This window comes from Pectinophora gossypiella, chromosome 8 (assembly GCF_024362695.1).
Source record: "Pectinophora gossypiella chromosome 8, ilPecGoss1.1, whole genome shotgun sequence".
Lineage (NCBI taxonomy): Eukaryota > Metazoa > Arthropoda > Insecta > Lepidoptera > Gelechiidae > Pectinophora > Pectinophora gossypiella.
The window spans coordinates 5,890,676-5,918,443 of NC_065411.1; the positions used below are offsets into that span (position 1 = coordinate 5,890,676).

A 27,768-nucleotide genomic window follows, 5' to 3' on the forward strand; every position below is an offset into this window, starting at 1 on the left:
TTATTTGCCGGTTTTTTAAGACAATACTGGTCACACCGTTTGGGTGATGTGATGTGTGGTTTGTCTGTCTGTGATCGAACGAAATTGTTCCCCGTATTTGCGGTGTAAAACGTGTGTTTTCTAGATTATTTAGTGAGACAATACATGCATTATGATTACATTATTACCCTGACCTCAAGCTCCGATAGAATAGATTGCATACTTCGCGAGTTATTTTGGTATTCGGTGACATTTCAGTGAAGTGCCTAATTTGATCATGGAGGCTATAGCAAAACACGATTTCACTGCAACTGCTGATGATGAGCTGAGCTTCAAGAAGAATCAAGTCCTCAAAGTAAGTTTTCCCTCTTCTTTGCGTAGATATAAGTGGGATTTTCTTATACAAGTTGACAGATTCTTTCTAGAATATGTTTTATTACAGATTCTAAACATGGAGGACGATATGAATTGGTATAGGGCTGAATTAGACGGGAGAGAAGGACTAATACCTAGTAACTATATTCAAATGAAGAGTCACAGGTGAGTGTAGAACATATTGCCAGTGCCCTTGGCAGTTTCTAATTTTCCACTTCCTAAGACAGGAATGTACTACATACCTAATTGGTTGAATTCCTGAGATACCTATCATTATTTCTACAAGTATACATTTCATATCAGCTGTGGACTGTTTACACATAGAACATGTTTGATTCTAATAGTAAAGTTATTTTCAAACAAATGTTAGTTATATAAAAATGAAGTTAACATCCAGCTATGTTATTTATTTAAGAAACCTTCAATAAGTGTTTAAACATTGAGTATATAAAATGGATTGATAAAAATTTTTTAACTAGTTTGTTATCTTTACTACAAGTAGGTAAATGCATTCATAGTTTCAAAGAGTTACAATGCTGTTAGGTGAAAATGTTGTTAGGTGTTCTGAACATACTTAAAACAGTAGTCTAATAACCAGTTTATTTCAGTTGGTACTACGGAAGAATCACAAGAGCAGATGCAGAGAGACTATTAGCAAACAAACCAGAAGGTGGTTTTCTCATAAGAATCAGTGAGTCTAGCCCGGGTGACTTCTCCTTATCTGTCAAGTGAGTATCCCTTATCAACTATGTTTTCCTACCTCATAATAATGGCCATTTTCCCAATATGTTTCTGGGAATTTCAGCTGAATCATTTAGCAAGTATTATTCATGTTAATAGGTATGTTGCTACTTTGAAGGATAACTTTATACTATGTCATTCCCAATATTATCTTGACATTAAACCAAATAAATTAGTCCTAAAATGCAATAATTTTCTTATCTTACGAGTATAGCAACATTTTAAACAAATAATAAAATGTAATGTTTAATTCATTATGTGTAGTACAGTTACACATACATAATTGAAAAGTCACTATTTTGTCAACAGATAAATTAGATAACAATTTATGCGTTGTTGAGACTCCCAAAATGGGATATATTTATACTTCTTTACTTTTAAAGTAACTATAACAATTAATCTATTTTATAAGTGATTAGGTATTCTAGTAATAGTAGTAGATTCTTTACGAACATTTATAAATTGTTGAAACTCCCAAAATGATATAGATATTTATGCTTCATTGTATTGACTTGTTTTCATCTAGATAGTAACCGTAACTAACAATTACCCTATTTTAAAGAGATTAGGTGCTCTAGTAATGGTAGTAGAATCTTTATCAACAGTCACAAGAAAGTTTTAAACAACTTAGAGTTGAGAGAAATCTTGATAATTAGACATGAAACTCAGAGGTATTATAAAATAAATACATTGGCATGCATTACTGCAGTGTACTCATGCTATCTTGATGTTTTTTATGACTTATTTTATGTCTCTCCAAGTCAATTTTGTTGAATGTTTTTCAATGTATAAATATGTCGAGTATGTGCGTAATGTGCGCCCCTCATTGTCTTATACCATTAGGCATGTTAAGCCATTGGTCCCGGTTACTACTTACTCATGTAAGTTAGTAGTCTTTACATGGGCCTTGTCAGGGGCCTTTGGTGGTTCAATAGTAACCCTGACACCAGGGTTGATGGGGTTGGTAATCCACCTCACAACCCACACGACAGAAGAAGAATAATTAGAATACATTACACTAGACACTAGAGTACATACAAAATGAACTGCAAGCAAGCTAGCAGGGTCTTTTTAATGTATGTTTTATAATAAATAAATATGCTAATATGTTTTGCGACTATACTGGACAAAGCATTTGAATTGAATTTATAGGTTGTCTTTCATATTTCACTACTAGTAGGTATATTTTCGTTTGTATTTCATAACTTGTCCAACCTTAAAAATTAAATTTTATCATCAAACTCCTTCCTTTATTAATCCACTGTTGGAGTAGACTTCTGCAAACATACACCATCTAGTTTCACTGATATTATTTACTAAGACCCATTAATTTTACACACATACATTATCTCACGCCTATTTCCTACTGGGGTAAGCAGAAACTATAGAATTCCATTTGCTTCGATCCTGACACACTTCTCTTGCTTCCTCCACATTCATCAATCGCTACCATTAATTATTATTCTCATATAATTTTCTAAGCTTTTTGTATTCTACAAGTAATATTAAGAAGGTCACAAGATAGTTAAGGCCAATGACTTGAGTCTTTAAAGTTAACCTTATTAGTATAATATGCAAATACATTTTCACATCTGGTGTTGCTCATTCAGAGATACTTTTGGGTCAATTACAAGACAAATAAGTTATTTATTTGTTCAATATTATAATAGAATAGAATATAAAAAAGTTAAACATGTATAAATACTTTACTGGCGGATCCCTCACTAGGGAAACCCTGTATCGTGGAGGTCCTTAATATTTGTTGTTAGCAGTTTTAATACATCGGCGAACAAGCCTTTTCATAGTATTAAGTTACAATTTAGAATAACAAAACAATGTTACTATGTTACGGTGTTATGGACTAATGTTATGGGCGATAGGCTGATCCCTTATCACCATAAGGTTCATCATATCCATCTTAGGACTTCGTATCAACAGTGGCTGCAAGTTGTCTTTGATTACTTGTGGCTCTGCCCACCCCATTTGGGATTACGGGCGTGAGTTTATGTATGTATGTATGTGTTAGAATAACAAAAGTAATATAAATCAATAAAAGTTACATTATGATATTTTTTTTCTTCCCTTTTGCGCGCAATCTATCACCCTTGGATAAGCACTTCTTGTGGTGTATAGGTATCATTTTAGGTAAGCGACCAGTGTCGCTTCCTATTTTGGGCCTTAGTTGGCTAGATAATACTGTGTAAATTAATCTACTCAAAGTAGACATTTATAAAGTGATTTCATTCCATTTTCAAAAAAGAAAGCGGATAAGACTAAGATAGTAATATACTGCAAAACTCATTGGTGTTCAGATTTGTATTTGAACTCATGGAAAGGAATGTATATCGGTCAAAGATATCATGACCTATAAACACAGACTGACTTCGACAGCTAGAATAATAGTGTAATGATGTTAAAACACACCGTACAGATTCCTTTTAGAAATATTTTTTATCCGACTGCGACGAAGGGTGATGTTTAGGAGATCGCCATGGTCGTAGTATACCAATTTGTCCTAAGAGTTTGCTACCCACGGCATACGACATCTGTTAAGTATCAATTGTTTCGTACTTTTTAGACCGCGATTTTGTTTTTAAATTTAATATTTTTTACTCTAGGCTGTCATGAATAATCTCGGAAAATTATATATAAAGTTTGATTCAACTATTTTAGCAATATTCCTAGTATTCGTCTTCGTCCCATTACTGGGTAGATGCCTTCTTTCGTTTTACGATTGTCCGCTTCATTTGGTAAAAACGCTTCAAATTTAATCTCGCCATCTCCGTACGCTGCCATTTACATTTGTATAAATTATAACATTATGTAAATTAAATTAAATAAATACTTCAAATATCGGAGGTGAACGTACAAGGATCAGGTCAGCAAATTCTACTGGTGTTTAAATTGGTATATAATAAAAAAGTTTCGCTGATTCGCGCCTCGCCGGCTGTGTGAGTCACGCTGGCAGGTCTTTTTATTTTGTCGTGAGGCCGGCTTACTCCGTATTAGTCATATATTGATCTCGCCAGTTTGTATAAGGTAATGTTCTCTAATGGACTCGTGGATAACGTTGAAATAGCTCTGATGATTAGGAGTCTCCCTCAGCGCGCCTACGTGTTTTATGTCATGTCAGATATCTCAACTATGTGTAAAGGTGGGTACTGACTGGTGTTACGAGGCGTAATGTAATGTGTTACACAGCGAGCTTTCGTGCTGTCAGTACAGGGACATAAGGCGCTCGTAGCGAGCATCAACACTGATTTTAAACACACGACTTAACGTATCATGCTCGCTGCGAAGGGTACATTACGTCTCGTAACGATCAGTACCCACCTTTATAGTTATGAACTTATGACTTACCTATGCTATGTATAAAAACATTTTCGGTCAAATTGTCGCACTGATATTAATGTTTTTATTAACATATGCATGCATCTATGCTGTTCTGTTGTTATCTATGCGCTTCTATGCTGTTCTGGGAGCAAATAAAAAACATAGAACACGTTCAGCTGCTTGTCTTCCCGGGCATGTCGTAAAAACCGACAGAGGGATTGCGTTCTCTAACATGATGGACTAATGTTATGGGCGATAGGCTGATCCCTTATCACCATAACGTTCATCATATCCATCTTAGGACTTCGTATCAACAGTGGCTGCAAGTTGTCTTTGATTACTTGTGGCTCTGCCCACCCCATTTGGGATTACGGGCGTGAGTTTATGTATGTATGTATGTATGTATGCATGCATAGTTAAACATAGCATATGATGTATGCCTGGACAATTTATCGAATGATTTAAGAATATTTTCATCTTTAAATTTGAAATAAATAATGAGTTGAATATTACGAAAACTGCCTTACGAAACGAACAGACGTAATAACTATCTATTTCAGACATTTTAATAGAGCTAAGGTAAATTATAAAATGCTAGTCTAGAAATAGGGGCCAGTGTAAGATGATCAAAAATCAATCTAATTTTTCTTGTTTACTTATTTTCGAATGTGAATTACGATTTAAGTAAGAACGAGTTTTGACTGCTTTTATTGATGACTTCACACGCGGTATTTTCATACAATTAGAAAATTTTCGTTAAAAGTATCTCATTTGACTAAGTCGTAAAATGGCCCATTTATGAAACTTTCATATTTACTTTAGTTCGCGGCTTAAACCTGTTTTTTGTCAAGTGTATGAATCAGACGCATGGAGATTGTACTGAAACCTGTTTAATGCTATCGATCTATGCATAGTATCTCTACGTGTTTTAAGTTTTGACTCAAAACTTAGATTACGACTTTTGCAGCCGATTGGTAGGTGATGTAGGTTACGAATTACGGTATGTGTTAAAGACACCCGAGATATAAATCTTGGAGTTTTTTATGCGGCCATATGTTCCAGAATTAAATAAAGATTGTACTATTGGCAGCATAAATATGTCTAAAATTTTTAATAGTTAGGAACGTATGTTGATGTAATCACCTCCCAGACAGAACTGGCACATATTTAGTTCGATATCCGACCATGACCCTCGAGTACATGACCAGGACTTTATAACGTCATGCTTCTACCCGAAATTAACGATAAGTTTGGCTAGTTATCGCTTCTTCTTCTATCGTGTGGGTTGTGACGTAGATTACCAACCTCATCAACCCTGGTGTCAGGGTTACTATTGAGCCGCCAAAGGCCCCTGACATGACACATGTTTAATTTTTTTTAATACATACATAGCGATCAAACACATAACCCCCCTTTTTGCTTTGGTGCAGTCGGGTAAAAACTACCACACAAATACGAGTAGATACGAGTAGATCGGATAAGAATCGAAGTAGTGAAAACGCCCTTACGGAGTAGTACCTAATCATTTCAGAGGCTACAAACCGTTAGAAGATAAAAGCCCCTTTATTGTTATTGTCTATTATGTTGACAGGTCCAGATTTTTACAGAAACAACTGCCTGTCTGACCTCCCAACCCCGAAGGCAAGACCAGGTTAATACAGGTTAGGTTACATACCTCCGAAACGCATTTCTCGGTTATGTGGATTCCCTCACGATGTTTTCCTTCCCCGCTGTTAATAATCATTTTAAGATCCAAACATGAATTCGAAAACAAATTTAATGCGAATATCATTGCTTAAGACCCGTGATTGGATTCGAACCTGCGATCTCACAGTGAGAGTACAGAATTTCTTCCGACTGTCCGGAAAGATAAGCATGGAACATTCTAATTTTTCCTGTTCGTCGTCGATGTTTGTACGGAATCTTTGTTATAAAACTAAACTAGCTAACTAACTACGTTATGATGTCCGTTTTGACTTATCTCCGCTCATCAAGTATCGTATTAATTAATAACTACGTTAAAGGAGCAAATAGCTGTCCTTTATTTATTGTTTCGTTTCCTTTTTAAAACTATATTGACTGAGCGAATCGCTGTACTTTAAGTTTAAATATAGAGTGCGTCATGCAATACATTCTTTTGCTTTCTATTTCCTAATGGTGTCAAAGTAACATTCAAGGGCGCTCGTGAACAAAAGTGGCTATTAGAATAATTGGTAAACATGGATATAGATAGTCACGTCTGGCGGTGTTTTGCGTCCATTATGGAAATTAATCGTATTAAAGTGAAGTTGCTGCCTGCGATGGGCGACCTCTGTGCGTTGGTTAAGGAGAAAATAAATTGTTTGATCGTTACGTGTTCTTGCAGCAGGATAAGATGATAGTACACAGGGTGTTAGTGACATCGTAACGAATTTCTTTCTTACTAAGGGGGATGATTCAAACCATGATTCTGAGTTGATATCAAGTGAAATTTTCCGTCGCAAATTTCACGATGTTTTTTTATAGTGCGAAAGTGACGTAATCAGGAAAATGTGTTGTTCTGACAGCTGTCAAATTAATCAAGCTATAACTTAAAAGAATCCCTGATAGCCCTATTTGGAGAACGCGTGACTTACATGGTAGTGTCCCAGGGTCGCATCTCGAGCTCTAAACCACTGAATTCGACTTTTCTGTTTGAATTCATGTTTGGATCATAGATATCTGATATCACACCGCCCTCTATTACATGGGACTTAAAACAACTGACAAGGAGGGTGTGTATATATTCTATATACCCCTTCGGGGATACAGGCGTGATGTTCCGGATTTACGCATGTTTCTCCGACATTCTGCGGTAGCGCTGCGTGGCGGAGTAAGCTAAGCTCCTTACTCATTCCGGTTGAGAGGGGAATGCCTGAGCCGTGTTTTGGAGCGTACCTGTATGGGCTATTTGTGATTGTGAGAATACTTGTATTGTATTATGTATAAACACGATTACTAACATGTAGATTCATTCTTTGAGTAGAACCCTGTCGCAGAAACGTATTTGACAAATTGAATCTAAGATCTCACTAAATTTCGAATACGTTAATGCTATATGGTTCTGAAGTGTGTGACACTCTGGGGACTCATATTTATTCACCGAAAGATGTAAATGACATCTCCCGCGCTACACCACCGGGGGTTGACGAACGAATTCATAAAGGGTTTTAATCTTCCACATAGCATTCCTATATCAAGGCGTCTCGCAATGTTGTCCTTTGCTGAAAAGTCTAAGTTGGATCAATTAAGAGAGTTAAACTCGAAATAATTGAATTTACTTCAAGTTGTCGGCCTCGACACGTGTTTCAACTCTTGAACTTCTAAACGAGGGGTGAGAGGACTTTGCAAATATTGTTTTTCGTACAATATCGCGCTCAAACTCACGCGTGTCAGCCCTCTGTAGTGCGCATGTCAAAAAGTAGGAGGTGTAAAGGTCAACGCGCGCCTAGATGCCCGGCAGGAATTGCACGCGCCGAAATCATCGCATTTTATAAATCTTCATATGGAATCGTAGCGCACCTATCCGCGGCTTTTTTTTGTGACTCATTGTAGATTTGCCGCAGACGAAATTAACTACTTGGCCGGACAAAATCTACCCGTGCCGCACGACCCACATTTTACAGCAAAATATAAGTAAAAAAAAACTAAACTAAAACCCGACCACGGAAAAATCACGCTCTATGTTTCTCTGAAATTCTTCGGAATAGTGATGTTTAGAAGACAGCCGTAGTTGTATGCCGTGGCAGGCAAACTCTTACGACAATTTGGCATACAACCACGGCTGAGTGAATGATTATCTACAGTCAGTTATGTTAAAAATTGTAGGAAATAAAATAAAAAAAAAAACGGTTAGGCAGCTTGATTGACCACGTTCCGTACGACTGGTACGTCTTGCGGTTAATTAGGGAAAACCTGTGTCATAATTTAGCACTTCTAAAACGTGGTTTCCTAACCTTTTTTACCGACTTCAAAAAAGGAGGAGGTTCTCAATTCGACCGTATATTTTTTTTTTTTTTTTTTTTTTTTTTTATGTTTGTTCGGGCATATCTTCGTCGTATATGAACCGATTTTGATAATTCTTTTTTTGTTTGAAAGGAAATATACCCAAGGGGGTCCCATGTCAAGGAAGTCAGGATCTGATGATGGAAGACCAGAGAAATCGAGGGGAATTTTCAAAAATCGTAGGAGCGACTAGTGCGTTTGTAAAGTCATATTGATCGGATCGATCTTTAGGCTTCGGGAAAACTTCCCGGCCTTCGAAAACTGGTCAGCATCAGGGAGATACCCTATGGCCTGGCAAAACGATACAACCTGGAGCAATTTTTCTTTCACGAAACGTATTTAAATCTTGATCAAATCCAATCGCCGGTGCAAAAAAACAAAATGGCGGAAAAAAAAGATGGCCGCCATACAAAATTTTGTCGATTTTGGAAGAAGCCCGTTTGGGTAAAAATAATGTATGGGGCGCTTACTCAAAACGTCATGTAGAGTACGGAAATACTATCTGATCACCAAAAACTGCTCCGCATCAAAGAGAGACACTCTACGGCCTGGCAAAACTATCGCACGTGAACCAATATTTCTTTCAGAGCACTTATTTAAATCTTGGTCAAATTCCATAGCGCGTAAAAAAAAAACAAAATGGCGGAAAAACAAGATGGCCGCCATACACAATTTTGTTTTTTCAGAAAATGTCTCGGGATATAAAATATATATCGGGGTTGTGGTCGGATCGTCATGTTAAGTATGGAAATACTTCCCGATTTTCGAAAACTGCTCCGCATCAGGGTGACACCCTACGGCCTGGCGAAACTATCACACCTGAACCAATTTTTCTTTCACGAAACCTATTTAAATCTTGGTCGAATTTAATGGCCGGTGAAAAAAATACAAAATGGCGAAAAAACAAGATGGCCGCCATACAAAATTTTGTTTTTCCAGAAAATGTCTTGGGGGTAAAAATGATGTATAGGCGTGTGATCGGAACGTCATCTTTGAAAACTGCTCCCAATCAGGGAGACATCCTACGGCCTGGCAAACCTATTGCACCTGGATTTTGTTTGTTTCCACGACACCCATTTAAATCTTGGTCAAATTCTGTCGCCGGTGAAAAAGAACAAAGTGGCGGAAAAACAAGATGGCCGCCATACGAAGAGGGACAGTTTCGAATAAACAGGACACGCGAGCTGCTTTAGCAGCGAGCGAACCACGCGAAATCTACTGTATCTATATGTATGCGTGAGTGTGTATGATAGCAGCTTCCACTGACAACAACATGTGTGTATGTACACATACACATGTGTGTGTGTGTGCGTGTGTGTGCGCGCGTGTGTGTGTGTGTGTGTGTGTGCGAGCGAACCACGCGAAATCTACTGTATCTATATGTATGCGTGAGTGTGTATGATAGCAGCTTCCACTGACAACCACATGTGTGTATGTACACATACACATGTGTGTGTGTGTGCGTGTGTGTGCGCGCGCGTGTGTGTGTGTGTGTGTGTGTGTGTGTGTGTGTGTGTGTGCGTGTGTCTGTGTGTGTGCGTGTGTCTGTGTGTGTGCGTGTGTCTGTGTGTGTGCGTGTGTACGTGCGCGTGTGCTCGTGTGCGTTAGCGCGTGTGTGAGTGTGTGTGTGTGTAAACATGTTCATCAATAATAATTGTGATCACTACTAATAATATATCATATTATTATATATGAATATAAATCAGAAAATCTGTCTGTCTGCATCCTTGCTCGGTCTAACCATCACTTAAAATCGTAAAATAAAATAAAATTTTTAACAAAAAAAAACCGACTTCAAACGCAAAACTAAAAAGCAATAAATAAATTTACTTCGCACAAAGTAATTAGTACGTATTTTCAATTAGTTAATTATTTTATAATTCTGAAGTCGGTGCCAAGTAAATGCTACAACAACCCTACTACAATATCAAATTACTATGTACACACAATATTGTTTAATACCTATATCAAAGCAATTACAAAACAATGTCAAACAAAAAATTACAAAACAATCAGTATTGAAAAATATATGAATCGGTACTTCGTTGTAGCATTTCCTTGGCACCGGCTTCAGATTTATAAAATAATTAACTAATTGAAAATACGTACTAATTACTTTGTGCGAAGTAAATTTATTTATTGCTTTTTAGTTTTGCGTTTGAAGTCGGTTTTTTTTTGTTAAAAATTTTATTTTATTTAAGAGTACACTACATTACCTTGTCCCATGGAATGCAAAAAAGAAATATTTTGGTACATTACTTTTCTTTTTAATTTTGTTTCTATAATCCGAATCAATAAATGATATAAAATAACCAATTCTGGATAAATATATCCTATTCCACTCTATTCTCAGGGTAGGTAACTCTGTCCTAGAAGATGATCACGTTCACGAATATAGACTGTTTATGTATGTAGGTATCTGGCATGCATGTAACGAAGATACTGTTCCACAAAAATACACACGAACAGGTGGTAAAAGTACGGTTTCTGATGATAATAACAGTGTTGGGCACACTGCAACAATCGCCGTTCACAAGACTCCACAATAATCATTGTTTTCGCGTACATGCTTCCACTCATTCCCTTTCGCTTTTACTAAACGGGGACTTTTAGTTTCCCATCAGATAACTGATAACTAACAATACACAACTAGGCAACTTTTATCTTAATCTTTATAATCCGAACAAAATAAAGTGTCGTATATCGTCGCCTTATAGTGAAAACCTCACTAGCGCTTTAAAAAAAACACATTCTGAAGCCCTTAGAAAAGTTCTAGTTCGATCTACTCTGAACCGGCGTGCGTATATGAAACAATTGATGAATGTGGAGGAAGCAAAAGAAATACGTCAGGATCGAAGCATATCGACGGGGAAGAAGCAAATACTCCTATCTTACATTTTTAGGCAAATCGACTTTTTGATGTAGTTCGTTGCGAAATTTAATTTTACGTTGGCTGGCAAGATCTCCGTTGTATATTTCCTACTTTTAGGGTGATTTTCGATTAATAGAAATAGCTCTTAAAATATAGATTTTATATGTTGCAATATTTTTTATAAAAATATCTCCTTTCTACAGAAATAAATAACTCCTATCTCATGTTTTAATCGATAATAGCTCCTATCTTCAGAATCAAGCATGAGTCTTTTTGTTTAATGGAAGATGATGGAGGTCGATGGATGATGATGGGCAATGGGCATGGCACGAAATGTGTCTTTGTTTCAAAAATAAGAGATGATGGACCCAAGATCTACTTTTTGGGGTGATTCGATCACTGACACTTTTCAATATTAAACATTTTTTTAAAGACAGTTATTAATAAAAATTGTTTGACAAGTTAATTATTTGATATTGGATAACTGGGTTATTTATAATTATCTTTTTGTCAAAAAAAATCCCACAGTTTTAATTTTGGAGAGGAATTTAGAATAAAAAGTGAGAAGTATATCGAACGACCAATACCATACAAAAATATCGATATTTTATATTTTTGTATGGTTTGGTAAACATTAAGTTACGGAAATGACACCATGTAAACGTGGGAATTTTTACTATGTTAACTCCATAAATAAGGACGCATTCAGGAATGTGTTCCGGAACACATTCCTGAAGAAAAATCATAGGATTCCTCCCACATACTCTACAACCCCTTTATTCACCGGGCTATTGATAATGATTTTAATAAGTACCTACTTGTTGATCTCAGTTGATTATTGACTTAATAAATATATAATTCGTACTATATTGATATTTTTTTTTAAATGCCAATTAAAAAACGAAGGTGCCTACTTTATCATGATCAATAAATAGTTTGTTAAACCTTGTTTAAGATCAAAGTTTATTTTCATTAAAAATGCTAAGCGTAGCACTTTCTTTAAAAAAGCTGTCGTTTCAGTATTTTTTAAAAAAATACGATTATTTGTTATTATATTTCATGCTTTATAATAGTTTACAGTTAAATATTTACTAGTTAAATGTTGCGGCATTGCTTTATAATATCTCCTAACTTGAACATAATTTGAAATTCATTCAAAGCAATACATCCTATCTTACAAAATCATGTATAATTTACGTTAGTTTTATAGTTATTGTTTTTTTTAATTATTAATAGGTTTTTGAAGCTACAGTGAATAGTTTACAAAGAGAAATAAGTCAAACAATAGGAATTTGAAGGATTAATTGCAAGTGGAAAAACCGTCTAACGTCAAAACTTTCGACCCAACACAGAAACCAATAGGCTCTAACTTACATTAACTTTAATTCCTCTATATATACAAAATTAATATTAGTTTAAAAAAATGTCTCTTGAAATAACAAAACTACCTTCAGTACATGACGTCGCGCTATAATTATTAACAAAAAAGTTATTCAGTTTTTTCCTCCTCCTGTAAAGTTAGGTCTGTGTAAGATAGGAGTATTTGCTTCTTCCCCGTCGATATGGAATTCCATAGTCTCTGCTTATCCCGGTGAAAATAGGCGTGAGTTTATGTATATATGTACATTCTGATGCGATTTTGAATATTTTATTTTACAGAATGTGATTTTTGATATTGAGACGTTTTTACCGGAATTGAAACTAGAGTGTCTGCTGAATTTGGTTGACAAAGTAACAACAGAACACTCGTATTAATTTTTATGTCGCTTCCTTTTCACCTTCCTACAGCTAGACCACCAATCGTCACATAATAATGTAGACGATAACCTTCTATCATGCGATGTTATCAAAACATGATCAAAAAATAGTAATTAAAACGTAACACAGGCGGTACCCTCGGTGATTTAGCTTTCAAACCATAGAATCAACGTACTGGAATAGATGTTTCGAAATCATACAAATAATACCAGACGCTGACGCGTCGTACAAATCTTGCCCTTGTCAGTGACGCAAATAACAATCTTCATTTGAATTTCGATGTCTTCGAGGAAAATTTGTGTTGTATGCTGATACCTTTTCTAGTCGTGGGAAAATATTCGTACATACATATATAATATCACGCGTATTTCCCACTGGAGTAGGCAGATACCACGGTATTCCACTTACTACCATCTTGACCCACCACTTTCCCTTCTTCCACTCTCATCAAAGACTTCATGCATGTTGAAGTTATTCATGTTTTAATAATAATATCCCCGATTCCTGAAGACACATCCTAATTTTATTATAAGTTATACCTGTCATTTTCTTATACGCCGAAAAGGAAAGGGACGGATGATTGACAACTGTTAATTATAAAATGATTGAATAACCGGGCGAATAAAATAGGCATCTCCCTCATATGCAACCCCGTTGACGTGAGCTGTCAACTTAATTCTGTCGGATTATTGGCCAATATAACATTTTGGAAGGGTTTTGTAAATTTCTGTCTAAAATTGACGTGTGTTCCATAAATGTTATGCCTGTCGATTACCCGTCCCTTTCTTTTTCAACGGATAAGAAAGTGACAGGTATAACTTAAAATAAAATTAGGATGTAATCAAGGGGTAGGCAGAGGCGTATAGTACCCCACCCACTCCTTGCCAGCTGTTTCAAGTCCCATGTAAGAAGGGGCGAGCCTTTGGTCATTAATCGGCCACAAAACCATTTGATATCAAATATCTATGATCTAAACTAGAATTCAAACTCATAAAAACGAATTCTGAAATCTATATCTTACGTATAAGTCTCTATTATGGTTAGTGACTTATTGTTTTGATGCTCGAAACACTGGTGCTCTGTTTTGAATTTAAATTAATGGATTTAGTTAATTACTTTAACATAGGGACTTGTTTACTTACTTTTGGGGTCGATGACTATTACGCTCTCGTACTTGATAAACAGGTACGTTTTCATAGGGCTTGTCTAAACTGAAGATTTGACAGGTCCAGCTTTTTACAGAAGCGACTGCCTGTCTGACCTTCCAACCCGCGAAGGGAAAACCAGCCAAATACAGTCTAATTCACATACCTCCGAAACGCAATTCTCGGGAATGTGTCTTTCCCCACGATCTAATCCTTCACCGCTGAGCACGTGATAATAATTTATGATCCAAACATGAATTCAGAAACAAAGAAATTAGTTTCGACCCGTGCTGGCATTCGAACCTGCGACCTTACAGTGAGATTCCAGGTTTTTATTGCAGCTTCTTTTCCCCGGCTATACAGGTTACGAGAAGCTGCAGTAGTTTTAGGCGGATGAGACGTTCGTTATGTAAAAATTGGCGATCAAAGAGTAACTATGTTACCTACTGAATCATCATCGCCCGCTGCTGGGCATAGGCCTCCCCCAAGGATCTCCACGACGATCGGTCCTGCGCTGCCCGCATCCAGCGGCTTCCCGCGACCTTCACCTACTGAATAAAGAGATATTTTTGAATTTAAATATAAGTCAATGTTCTTCCAATTAGGCTGCCACGGGTCTTTACCTATACCTATAAATGATGGTTATTATAAAGTTAGTGATTATTTAGAAGATATGAATGCATGGGATTAACTGTCTGAGAACTGATATTATGCAGCTAAATTACTCAATTACAAAAATACCAATATTTTATGTTTTTTTTTTTAAGAACGTCTAGGGCCCTATGCCGAGGTTTTTATTGCAGCTTCTTTTCCCCGGCTATACAGTATACAGGTTGTGAGAAGCTGCAGTAGTTTTAGGCGGATGTGACGTTCGTTATGTAAAAATTGTCGATTCAAAGTGTAACTATTGTTACCTACAGAATATGATATTATTGATTTTTGAATTAAATACATGTTTCCCCCGCCCAGATGTCCAGACGGCGTGCAGCACTTCAAAGTTCTGAGGGACGCGTCGAGCAAGTTCTTCCTGTGGGTGGTGAAGTTCAACTCGCTGAACGAGCTGGTGGACTACCACCGCACCGCCTCCGTCAGCCGCCTGCAGGACGTGAAGCTCAGGGATGTAGTGCCCGAGGAGGTGAGTTCACGTACTTTTTAAGAATTCTTACCTTATATGCCTTTTTCGCAGATTCGAAAATGACAGATCACCTATAACTTTAATTATGGAGGTGTCTCTTGGAATCAACACCAATTATTAACTGAATAATTTATTATTAAACTCAGAAAAATGTAGCTAAACAATTCATTGACACTTCTAGCCCATAATATTAGTAATTGAATATAGAGGTATATGTATACGATAAATAGTGTTGCCCGATAATCGACTGTATATCGATTAATACTCGATTATTGTCTGACCCCTAAATATCGATTGAACGGATTAGAAATACTATCGATTGTAAAATAATTGCAATACTATCGATTAAATCGATTACTCGATAACACTAGGATCATTGTCAAAACAGACGAATGCGAACGTTTGAATTCTTAAATCAGCCGAGTTCTAATTTTGAGCCGATTTTATTATTAATCACTGTCTGCCCTTCAGTACTGAAGAATTCTGTGATTCTAAAATTAGCGACTGTGACTAACCGTTTGTTATAAATTGTAACAACAAAACACACGGAAATTACATATGATTCATTAGTTTCATTGTCTATCTTGACTTTATGTTGCTATTCTGAAATGGGTTGCCTTATTCTGGCTATCATTTAAGGGCTGCGATTTATCTAAACCTACATATTATTTAAAAAGATATGTATTTTATAAAGATATGTAGTTGAACAGCCTCCGTGGTCTAGTGGTTGGAGCGTTGGGCTCACGGTCCGGATTCGATTTCCGATGGGGACATTGTCAAAATCACATTGTGAGACTGTCCTTTGTTTGGTACGGCCATAGCAGGCTAAGCCGTTGGTCTCTGCTATTAGCCGTAAAACACATCCACCAACCCGCAGTGGAGCAACGTGGTGGAGTATGCTTCATAACCCCTCCGGTTGATTGAGTGGAGGCCTGTGCCCAGCAGTGAGACGTATATACGATGTTTATGTATGCATTTATTTAAATGACCGACCACACGGTACAATTTTTACCGCAGGAGCATTCCATGGTCACGTAACCGACATTCGTACTCCTTTTTTAAAGTTTACCAGTCTGTAAAACTTTAACAGTAACCTATAGAGAGTAATGAATGATATTTCCTTATAGCTAAATGGTTGGTTCATAAAGGTATACCACATACTTTTATTATATATCACTATGTGCTGAGTTACCAGTACAATAAAAAGCGTCACGTAAGCGACATCAAATCTACCGCGTTTTGAAAGCTGACTGTAAGTTTGAAAATTTCAGCGAAATTATTAATATTATGGAAAGGGTTTAATAACATAATACAAGAATAAGGTACACATTTTTATTTTCAACAAAAAATATACTTCTTACGATTATCATCTCCAAAAAAATCTAACAAAAATGCTGCGTCACGTAATCGACAAGTTTGTCACGTAAGCGACACGTACGAATTTAAAATGTAAATCTCGTAATTTTTGGCAGGGAAACTGTTTCTTGTGTGTCCAGTGCATGTTTTTGGCCTTTAATAACTTCTCCATCACATTTCAAAACATGGAACTGCGATATCCCAGCAATGGGGTCTACCTTTTCCCATGGACGTTTTTCTGCTATTTCTAATTCAATCTCTGCTTGTGAAATGTATATAATTTTTCTGTTTGGGACTAAATTTGAAGCCAGAGTCGCAAATTCTTCAGCTGTTTGTAATGTAACAGTATTGTTCGCCGTTGTGACATTGTATTTTGTCGCACCAAACGTTTCACATTGCCACCTACCCCATCGATCACTCCTTTCCATGTGAAGTCGCAGAAAATTTCCAGGAAAACTGTTTGCCGTGCTTTTTTAGGTAGCAGAGGAAGCATGCCATAAAATTTTACACATAAATTTATTTTACATATTTTACAAAATCTTGAAAAACCAATTTTACATTCGGGGTAAATTGAAGAATTGTTTGAAGTTGATGCTTTCGAAAGATCAGACCTGTTCAAGTCTATTTGTTGGAGTTTTCTTCTTACTCTTTCCTGTCTCTTTTCATTTCGCTTTCGTTCCCGAAATTCTTCCAATTCCATTTTCATCATATGTTCCCCTTTTTTCTTTTGAAGCTCCTTAATCCTCTCATTTTCCTTCTTTTTATAATCAAGATCTTCTTTTTTTTTCTCGCGAAATTTGCGCATTCTTGAAGCACTTTTGTTTGGCGAATCCATTTCAAGAATATATCAACACTTTTCTAAGCTGCTTTCCTACGCGTCACGTAACCGACAACACACAAAAACCCTGATAGTTTTAAACAGGAACGATTTTTTTCAAGTAAACCAATTTCACACTAAGGCTGACTAATAACTGTGTTTATAAATTAACATTTACAACACAACAACCCTCAAGTTTAATTTTTTACGATACTTTATGTGTTTTGCGTCACGTAACCGACACCATCGATACGCGATGTCTATTTTGCAAATACTTTTACGAAATAACTCCCAGGATATAAAATTTGTAAGTAAATGATTAAACGATAGTATAAACTATGTTTTTAAAATGTATGATGATCCGTATATTTCTCCAAAAAGTTTATAATTAACATAGAACTATGAGTAATTTTCATACTTTACGCAACTGCTATATTGTCCTCGGAATCGACCTTATTTTTATAACGATTTTAAAAGTTATTGTTTAATTATGTTTGGATACACAATGGTTATACCATAAGCTTCTAAATTTACAAAATAGTCATTAGAGCCAAAAGTATAGTTCAACATTGTTACCGATTTCCATGGAATGCTCCCGCATAGTTTCTTATTGAGTTAAAACCGCATGCAAATTCATTCAGTGTTTTGTCCGAACATACATAGAACATCAGCTTCATCGTGGTTAAACATCTTTTCCTTTTCGGCGGACAAGAAAATGTCCAGGGGGTTAAAAAGGCCACATCAAAGCAATTCATCTAAACAAGCAATATTGCAATTTGACATTTGCGCATATAAAAGTAAGTGCGCAATGCACACAAAAATCAAATAGCAATATTATTTTTTTAGTTGAATTGCTTTCTTTCCCACTGGCAAAATTACATAACTGTTTATGGTCGAGGGAACGATCGCATGTTAGTAGAATAAAAGAAAAAAAAGTTGAATTGCTTCGATATGACCCCCAGGTATTACTTAAAATAAAATTGTAGGTCTCTGCAGGAATCAGGGCCATTGTTGTGTGCCATCGTTCTGTGACGTCACATCTCGGACACTACATAAACAACCTCTTATCATACACGCGCATCTGTGTGTGTGACGGCTGACGCCATACGATTGAAGACTAAACTATGTCCGAGGGGGGGGTGAGGTAAACCTAGCGCAAACGCTAGTGGGAAGCGGAGAGTTGCCGTTCTATACGTATTCTTTATTCTATAGTGACGTTTCAGCACGTCACTCGTCGTAATGAGGCCACTAATGTCATCTGCGGCTTGTGTTTCATGACAAACTTTATTACGTCAGACATTTGACATGGGCGTGTGTCGGGCTCAGTTGGATCATTAATTTTGCGTGCCCTGAATTATAATACTGAGAAAGCTTATGTTATTTTAGGTCTATTGACTTTTTACCTAGTAAGATTAAGCTGAGCGTTTGAAATAATATAATTAATTGCGTAACACTTACGTTGTAATGCAAACACTTGACTATATTAATTGAATTTTCATTTTTAATCAATTCAAAAAATACTACCTATATCATCATTCATCACCCGAAAATTGACCTTTTTCTTACGTGGTTCACTTACGTAACCAGAAGATTTGACAGGCTTGATTTTTTACAGAAAATAAAAAATACTGAAATGCTATAATATTGTGTATTATGTCTCGAAAATTAGATACATATAATCGTATACTGTAGTAAAAAACGCTGATTGATTTGCCACTTCGCATATAATTAACTTTAAATAAATACAAAGGTTACAAACACATCCGACAATAAGAGATAGATCGATGAATATAAAATTAATCAAAAAGTAAAGATTTAATATGTTTTTATAACTGTTTTTAAAAGGTATTTTTATATTGCAATTGTCAACACTGACCGTCCGACTAGTACCAAGCCGCGAAGGAAAAACCAACCCAATACAATGTAGGTGACATACCTTCGAAACGCATTTCTTACGAATGTGGGTTTCCTCTCGATGTTTTCCTTCATCACTGCACTTGATTATCATTTCCAATTGGGAAAAGTCCACCGCACATCCATCGCAAGATGAAGTAAGTACCCACCCCTCACAGAGCTTTCTGTTAGACCAAAATTACGTTGAATATGCTTGAAGAAAATCTTTTGATAATAGTGACAATTGAAAGACCCGCCAAGGTTATTTTAGCGTGGTTGCGATCACACAATCCGTTTGCCGTTTAGTGTGCACACGTGGAAGTCTAAAAAGATTCCTCTAGTTTTATAGTGCAATTCAATTCAATTCTTGATGAATGGCTTCTGTGTGGTCACAATTCTGCCAGTATCACGTTTGAAGAAAATACACAATAGGGCAGAAATAAAAATATAATTGAACGAAAATTCGAAAGCTATTTAGGTATGTCCTCTTGCAAGATGTTGAGCGTGCTCGTCATTGACAGGCAAGTAGCTGTCATCTGTTGACATCCATAGAGATTGATGCCCTATAACAAAAAAGACATTCACATTTTACATTAAACATTCCAACAAAGACAAAATACAACAGACAATAGAATATTTTATAGTGCATTGTTATGTGACATTTACATGAGCCTTTTCTGAAAACCTATTACCCAAATTACTATTGATCGCCCTATTATGAGTCTAGAGGTAGCTATACCCAGTGACCCCTTATTGTCAGATGGCCCGTATGCATGCTGCCTTCCTAATTAAAGGATCAAATCGCTCACTGACACGAAATGGTTGTATTGCAACGAGCATCTTTTTCGTGGCCCATAATAGGCTAATACGTAGTGTGGTAGTTTCCTAGGTCAAAGATAAATTATGAAATTTTGATTTTTACTAAATAAATACAGATCTAAAGGTGACAAAAAAGTTTTTTTTTTTTCTATTTAACTTATTTATATATTTTAATAAAGAAAAGTTAAAAAAGTGCGCCATTTTGTCACGTTTTCTGTGACGTCACAGGTTGCTTTTTCATACAAACTACGCAGTAAACGTCAAAACACGAAATTACTACGGAAAGCTACTTTTTACTAAAGTAAAAAGTAACTCTTTTGACTAGTTGGAAACTATTTTTATTCTATGTCAATAGTGATACTGATGTTTATTTTATGTATGTAGATATGTCATATTCCTATTGCACTTTTCACTTGTCACAGCAATCCAGACACACCGGTCCCAAAACTATTAAGTTTGTTCCACATAGCGTTAGACTAAACTAATATTGTCCCAATGCTAAGCAGGCCTCCATATCAACTTTCCCTTTTGTGTGCGATTTCAGTCGCGTCCATTTCGTAAGCGGACAACGTTCTGTAGTAACAGTTTATACTTCTAAATACTTAGTGCAATACACGTGTTCTAACATACATAGATAACTTCACCCGCTGCCAACCCTCACATACCGCTTACCCCAGTGAAGGCATGGGGGCGTCACTCTCCTTATATTATATTTTTATATAACATACATAAACATAAATACCCTATATACGTCCCACTGCAGGGCAAAACTGAGCGAAACAAAGCAAAAAGGAAACAAAATATTTATTGAATTTAATTTAATACATTATTATTATTATACACGCCTTGCCTCCTGTAATCCGTAATGGACTGGACAGAACGAATAAGTTGCAGCTACTCTTGCTGGTAGAAAGTTTACGAGTAGTGATAGGAGACGAGCTCATCGGTTTATCATAATAGAAATACTTAATTTCTCTGCTAACCAGCTGAATGGCGACTAGCGGGACAAAATACTATTTCCTACAGAACTACTCATCTGTGAAAATTACGCCACAGTTCCAGAAACATCGCGTGCAAATGACACATATTTCATAATTACGTTAAATGAATAATAAGGAAAAAATATATATATTTCCCGTTGGTTATCCCGTAATAAAAGTGTAATGCCCGCTAAAAGCCACAGGAAAGTAAAAGAGTAAGCACCCGGACACTCCATACAAAAATCGAATTCTTATTCCATGGGCCTAACGCGTAAGTGCGAGTGAGACACAGTGTGCGTGCTCTCCCCGTCCTTAGCGACCTACTACGGCCGGCCATTTGAGACTAAAGCGTTTATTACATTACCCTGTCCACCGGGCTAGATGCTTCAAGGTCACATAGAGTTTGAGAAAATCGACGCTATTACACTAGCTCGTGGTTACCATGGTTACGCCCCACCGATTTGCTATTAGACTACACGCTCTGATCGGAAAACCTGTGACCTTGACGCATCTATCCCGGTGGACAGAGAAATGTAATAACTGCTTTAACTCAGCAGGGGTTAGGGTGGAGCCCGATACGAATTGGCGCGGGACGGAGAGTTCCTGTTCTATATTAAGTTGTATTACCTATTCTATACTCTATGGTAGTAGTTAGGTATAGATAGAGAGGTAATTTAAAAATGTAACACAGTTTATTTTAAATTATAATCAGAAGTGTAATTTCCAAGATTAACTTAGAAACTTTACCTCTTTATGAAGATTATTTATAGTATTAGTATGAAGATTGTAAATTAACATTTTTGATTTCAAGAAAGTGATCTATAAGTATGGTGCACTGCTTTCGAAATTGTCGAAGACTTTCTTGCGCCGTTTCTCCTCAGCTGTCATAACGGATTGTAAGATACAACCCAAATAGATTCTTGTGTTTCAATAAATCTCTTTTAACCGCTCATTGAAAATAAATTATTATAGACCACCTTCCCGAACGTAGGTATTCGGAATACGTATATTCTAGCGGGAATTGAATAGTGATCTGCTGAAAGCCAACGTCGAGCAAATAGTGTTTCGTGACCCTGATAAAGGAACGAAAATAACCCGTCGGTGCGTGCCCGTAATCTCTGGTTACACTGCAAATAGTGCCTTCGCCTTGTTTGCAGGACTAGATATACACTTGTGTTAGATAGAATGAAAAATAATACTACGTATAGAACAGACAGTCTTTGCCCCGCACCAATATTCCTCGCCAGTTGGTCGACCAAATTGCAGCATGGCTTATATTTATTTTTCTGTCTAAATTTTAATTTCAATAGTGTTTTTGTTTTGGTAAAATGTTCTCGCGGCGTCCAGTGTAGCGACTCAGTTATACAGGTTATACAGGGGGTGACTGAAAAGCAGCAGCAATGCTGAGGCTCCTCCTTTTCGGCCACAACTGATAATGTGTTACATGTAATTAGGTTTAAGCAATTTTGTAAAATATTTGTGGTTGAATAAACTTATTTTATTATTATTATTACAATACGTATCCGTGCCGAGCTAGATTTCACCTCACCTCTCCGATCTTCTATCGTGTGGGTTGTGAGGTGGAGTACCAACCTCATCAACCCTTTTGTCAGGGTTATTATTAAGCCGGCAAAGGCCCCTGACATGGCTCATGTAACGACTACGTACTTATATCAGTAAGTAGTAACCGGGAGCAACGGCTTAACGTGCCTTACGAAGCACGGGTTATCTTACTTTACAGACTATCAGGTGATCAACCTGTAACCAAACTAGGGATCACAAAGTATTTTTTGTGGTCATTCGGATGTGGTATTTGTTTACTAAGCCTCGATTTCTTTCAAATAATTTCATAAAAATCTGTTCCTGGAATGGGTCTGACCTGTGTGCAAATGCTGTTAGCAAAAAAATGGATAAAGATAAGGGTAACTTTATTTACTGTAACGCTAATCAGTTCTCGGAAACAATAAAAAATAAGGAAGAATGTTGCAGCTGCTTATCACCAGTTGCACTACGAGATTAAATAGTATATGAATTTTATAGGTACTTTCCCACATAAGGTTACGAATAAATTATGATAAAATGTCCCCGATTCCTGCAGACACATCCTAATTTAATTTTAAAGTTATACGTGTCTTTTTCTTAAGGAAAGGGACGGATGATCACAACTGTTAATTTTAAAATGATTGAATAACCCGAGCGAATAAAATAGGCATCTCGCTCATATGCAACCCGCTTGACGTGGGCTGTCAACTTAATTCTGTCGGGTTATTGGCCAATATAACATTTTGGAGAGGTTTTATATTTGTGCCTAAAATTGACGTGTGTTTCGTAAATGTAGTCAGATGGGGTAGTCAGAGGTACATCCATCGCGAGATGAACTAAGTTAGGTACCCACACCTCACCGAGCTTTCTTTTAGACCAATGTGATAGATGGTTAGCCGTATCGCAGTCTATAATGGTCGACCATTATTTATGACTGTCACAGTCCTTTGTCATAATTGTTTGAATTGTCATCATCAGCCCATTAACGTCCCCACTGCTGGGGCACGGGCCTTCTCTATGGATGGATAGGGAGATCGGGCCTTAAACCATCACGCGGGCCCAGTGCGGATTGATGGTTATTAACGACTGCTAATGCAGCCGGGACCAACGGCTTAACGTGCCTTCCGAAGCACGGAGGAGCTCGAGATGAAAACTTTTTTTTTTGTGGTCACCCATCCTATGACCGGCCTTTGCGAAAGTTGCTTTACTTCAACAATCGCAGACCGAGCGCGTTAACCGCTGCGCCACCGAGCTACCCCCTCCGGTTGATTGAGGGAAGGCCTGTGCCCAGCAGTGGGACGTATATAGGCTGTTTATGTATGTTTGTATTGTATGATGTCATTATTGTGTATAAACCCCTTATCCCTGAACTCTTCAGATGCTGGTGCAAGCGCTGTACGACTTCACGCCGCAGGAGGCGGGCGAGCTGGAGTTCAGGCGCGGTGACGTCATCACCGTCACCGACCGCTCCGACCAGCACTGGTGGCAGGTGCGTATGACCATCAAGTATCTGACGGACATAGACTGGGAATGTTTACTGGTCTCCCCTCGAACTGTACCTCCCCTCATCCAAAGTTCGCATAGACCCATATACATACATAATATCACGCCTATTTACCTAGTAGGCAGAGACGGAATTCTACTTACTACGATCCTTACACACCACTTTCGCATCTTCCATTCTCATCAAAGGGTTTTTAAAGTAAGATGATCAGCGCTACGAAAGCCACGTTAAGCTGTTAGTCCCGGTTATTACTTACTGATGTAAGTAAATAGTCCTTACATGTGCCACGTCAGGGGCCTTTGGCGGCTCAATAGTAAACCTGACACCAGGGTTGATGAGGTTGGTACTCCACCTCACAACCCACACGATAGAAGAAGAAAATGTTTTTTATACGTGTCACTTTTTAATTCACCGAAAAGGAAAGGGACAAATAAGTAGTATGACAACCTTAAAAATAAATCAACCTCAAGTTCTTTATAACCTTGGTCGAGTGAAGTCCCTTAACGGCTGGGTGTGACTTAATCATCTTTATTTTACCATTAGGTATACATATCTCTACATAACGTGTTAAGTAAATTGCCTATTAGCAGATCAATAGAGGCTTGGGTCAAGGACGGATGGTGCCTATACATACATATTTATGCCAATTCTAGCAGACACAATTTTTCAGCCAAGTAGTTAATGCCATTTGCGGCAAATCTACAATAACGTAAACGTACGTAAACAGCCTATATACGTCCCACTGCTGGGCACAGGCCTCCCCTCAATCAACCGGAGGGGGTATGGAGCATACTCCACCACGCTGCTCCAATGCGGGTTGGTGGAGGTGTTTTTACGGCTAATATCCGGGACCAACAGCTTAACGTGCCCTCCGAAGCACGGAATCATTTTACTTTTTCGGACAATCAGGTGATTCAAGCCTGAAAAGTCCTTACCAAACAAAAGACAGTCTCACAAAGTGATTTCGACAATGTCCCCATCGGGAATCGAACCCGGACCTCCAGATCGTGAGCCTAACGCTCTAACCACTAGACCACGGAGGCTGTTCTACAATAAGTCACGTTATAATCAGTGATCTATCGTTCCCGGGAATTTTCCCGTTGTAAAAACTGGCCGGTTTTCTTTTTCAAGTTGTTCTTTTTTGTACGCTGGTTGTATGCCTAATGGTTAGGTGTTTTTTTTTACATAAGTTTTGCGCCTTTTTAGTGCTGGGAACGTAGCCAGGAACGGCACATGACTGGTCACAAAGTCACATTGACACAAATTACTAAATAGTTAAGAAAATCTTTGAGTTTATAATTAATTACTCATGAACATAAATAAGTGCTGATTCCAGTACACACCATCTAGTTTTATTTTAAGTCATACCTGTCATTTTCTTATACGCCGAAAAGGAAAGGGACGGGTAATCGGCAGGCATAAAATATATGGGACACATGTCAATTTTAGGCAGAATTTAAAAAACCCTTTAAAAATTTTATATTGGCCAATGACGTGACAGAATTAAGTTGACAGCACACAACTAATTCTATTTTGTTATATCTCTCATTTTCTTATCCGCCCAGAAGGAAAGGGACGGATGATTGGCAGCTGTAAATTTTAAAATGAATGAGTGAAACAATTAATCGGAGTCTCGGGCGAATCACTCGCTGGAAGTAAACATTTGTTTTACGAACTGTTTTCTTGACTTAAGTCCGCAGCGTCGAAGTTGAACAAAGTTTGCCGTAACTTTCCTTAATAGGAGCTGAAATGAAGACGTAATGGATATTTTATCTTACCTAAAAGTTTACCTCTATTTCTGGAGATATTACATTTAATCCCAAGCAGACTTACGAAAAATATTTATGATGCGGGTGTAAGTGGTAGCGTTAAAAGAGGAAGGCCTAGGATATGGCATGCTGTGGCCTCAGCCTACCCCTACGGGAAATAGCTTGATCTTATGTTTGTGTGTATGAAAGATATCGATATGTAATGTCCGAGGAGCTCGGTGGCGCAGCGGTAAACGCGCTCGGTCTGCGATTGTTGAAGTTAAGCAACTTTCGCAAAGGCCGGTTATAGGATGGGTGACCACAAAAAAAAAGTTTTCATCTCGAGGTCCTCCGTGCTTCGGAAGGCACGTTAAGCCGTTGGTCCCGGCTGCATTAGCAGTCGTTAATAACCACCACGAGGGCCCAGTGCGGATTGGTGGTTATTAACGACTGCTAATGCAGTCGGGAACGCTTAAGGCCCGATCTCCCTATCCATAGGGAAAGCCCGTGCCCCTGCAGTGGGGATATTAATGGGCTGATGATGATGATGTAATGTCCGAAAAATAATGTTTTATGTACTTGTGATTGAATAGTGTTGCAATAAGGCCTTCGATTGTGCTTATTTTATTCGTCTGTACATATCCAGAGTTTATGTTTTTGTGCAATAAAGTTATTGATTGATTGTTGCGTATTGTTCCAGGGCGAGATAGCGCACCGTCGCGGGCTGTTCCCGGCGTCGTACGTGACGGCCTATCACTCATAGTGTCCGCGCGCCCTTGCCTCTCTACCGCTGAACCGTATTGTGTGCCGCCAGTACGCCCTCCCCCGCGCCCCGGACGCCGACCTCCACGCCGCCACGCCACAAACAATCAAAGTACTAAAAACTTACTCAAAAATGTTCATAACGTAACAAAGAAAACGTTATAGTTTTCTTTCTTAATGTCACTTATTATTTCTAAAATTAAAACGGTCAAACGGCCCACCGGGGCCGCGCCCGGACGCAATTTGTGTATGTTTATGAGTATATGGTGCTTCAAGTCCTACAGTACGATTACGTGAACCATATATTTCGTAATCAATAATTATAATCGCTAATATGTCCTTGTTAGTCGTAAACTGCCTTGATTTCTGCAATAATGAGACGTCGGTAGTACAAATATTCGTAGCCGTGACATTTCACTTACTTTTAGCGACGAATTTATATAATTTCTCGTTTATATATCGTGACAATGTGCAGGACGATGTGTCGGTCCTCGATTACGTGCCAGATTGTAATTTGTAGTTTTTGAATTATGTTTAAGTAATAAAATGGTAATAGGGATCAAATCAGTTGCTACTGAAATTCCCCTGCAGTATAGTTTTTTTTATCGATGTGATTTTTTAAAGTATGACCATTATTTATCCTTTATTAGTGTATAATGCTCATTTTTAAAATATTTACCATTTACATATAGTTAGGTAAATAGTTTTAAGTTCGTTTTACATATTTGGATCTTATTTTTTATTATTGGTATATAAATATATATACATTGATGCCGCGATCACGAAAGATTCAGTATGTCCTATACGCGGCGCTCCGTCTTGGTACGCGCAGTTCCGGGCGATGCGGACGTACGCACAATATGTTATCGGGATTATTTTATACGACGACGATGTTTTGATAGAACAGATGTACAGCGAGGAATTTTATAACATTTTTACGTAAAATATACATTTAACGCCGTGCTTTTATCGCTTTTGATGTGTTA

The 27,768-nt window shown here is 37.5% G+C and overlaps 1 protein-coding gene across 1 annotated transcript; it reads left to right on the plus strand.

The window, feature by feature from the left end:
- The first annotated feature begins 16 nt into the window (after window positions 1-16).
- LOC126368980 (growth factor receptor-bound protein 2) lies at window positions 17-27,576 on the plus strand. Its single transcript, XM_050013256.1, has 6 exons — window positions 17-334; window positions 422-519; window positions 963-1,082; window positions 15,196-15,361; window positions 24,147-24,257; window positions 26,721-27,576. Exons 1-6 carry the CDS (start codon window positions 257-259, stop codon window positions 26,781-26,783), a joined length of 636 nt encoding a protein of 211 aa, XP_049869213.1. The 5' UTR covers window positions 17-256; the 3' UTR covers window positions 26,784-27,576.
- The last annotated feature ends 192 nt before the right edge of the window (window positions 27,577-27,768 follow it).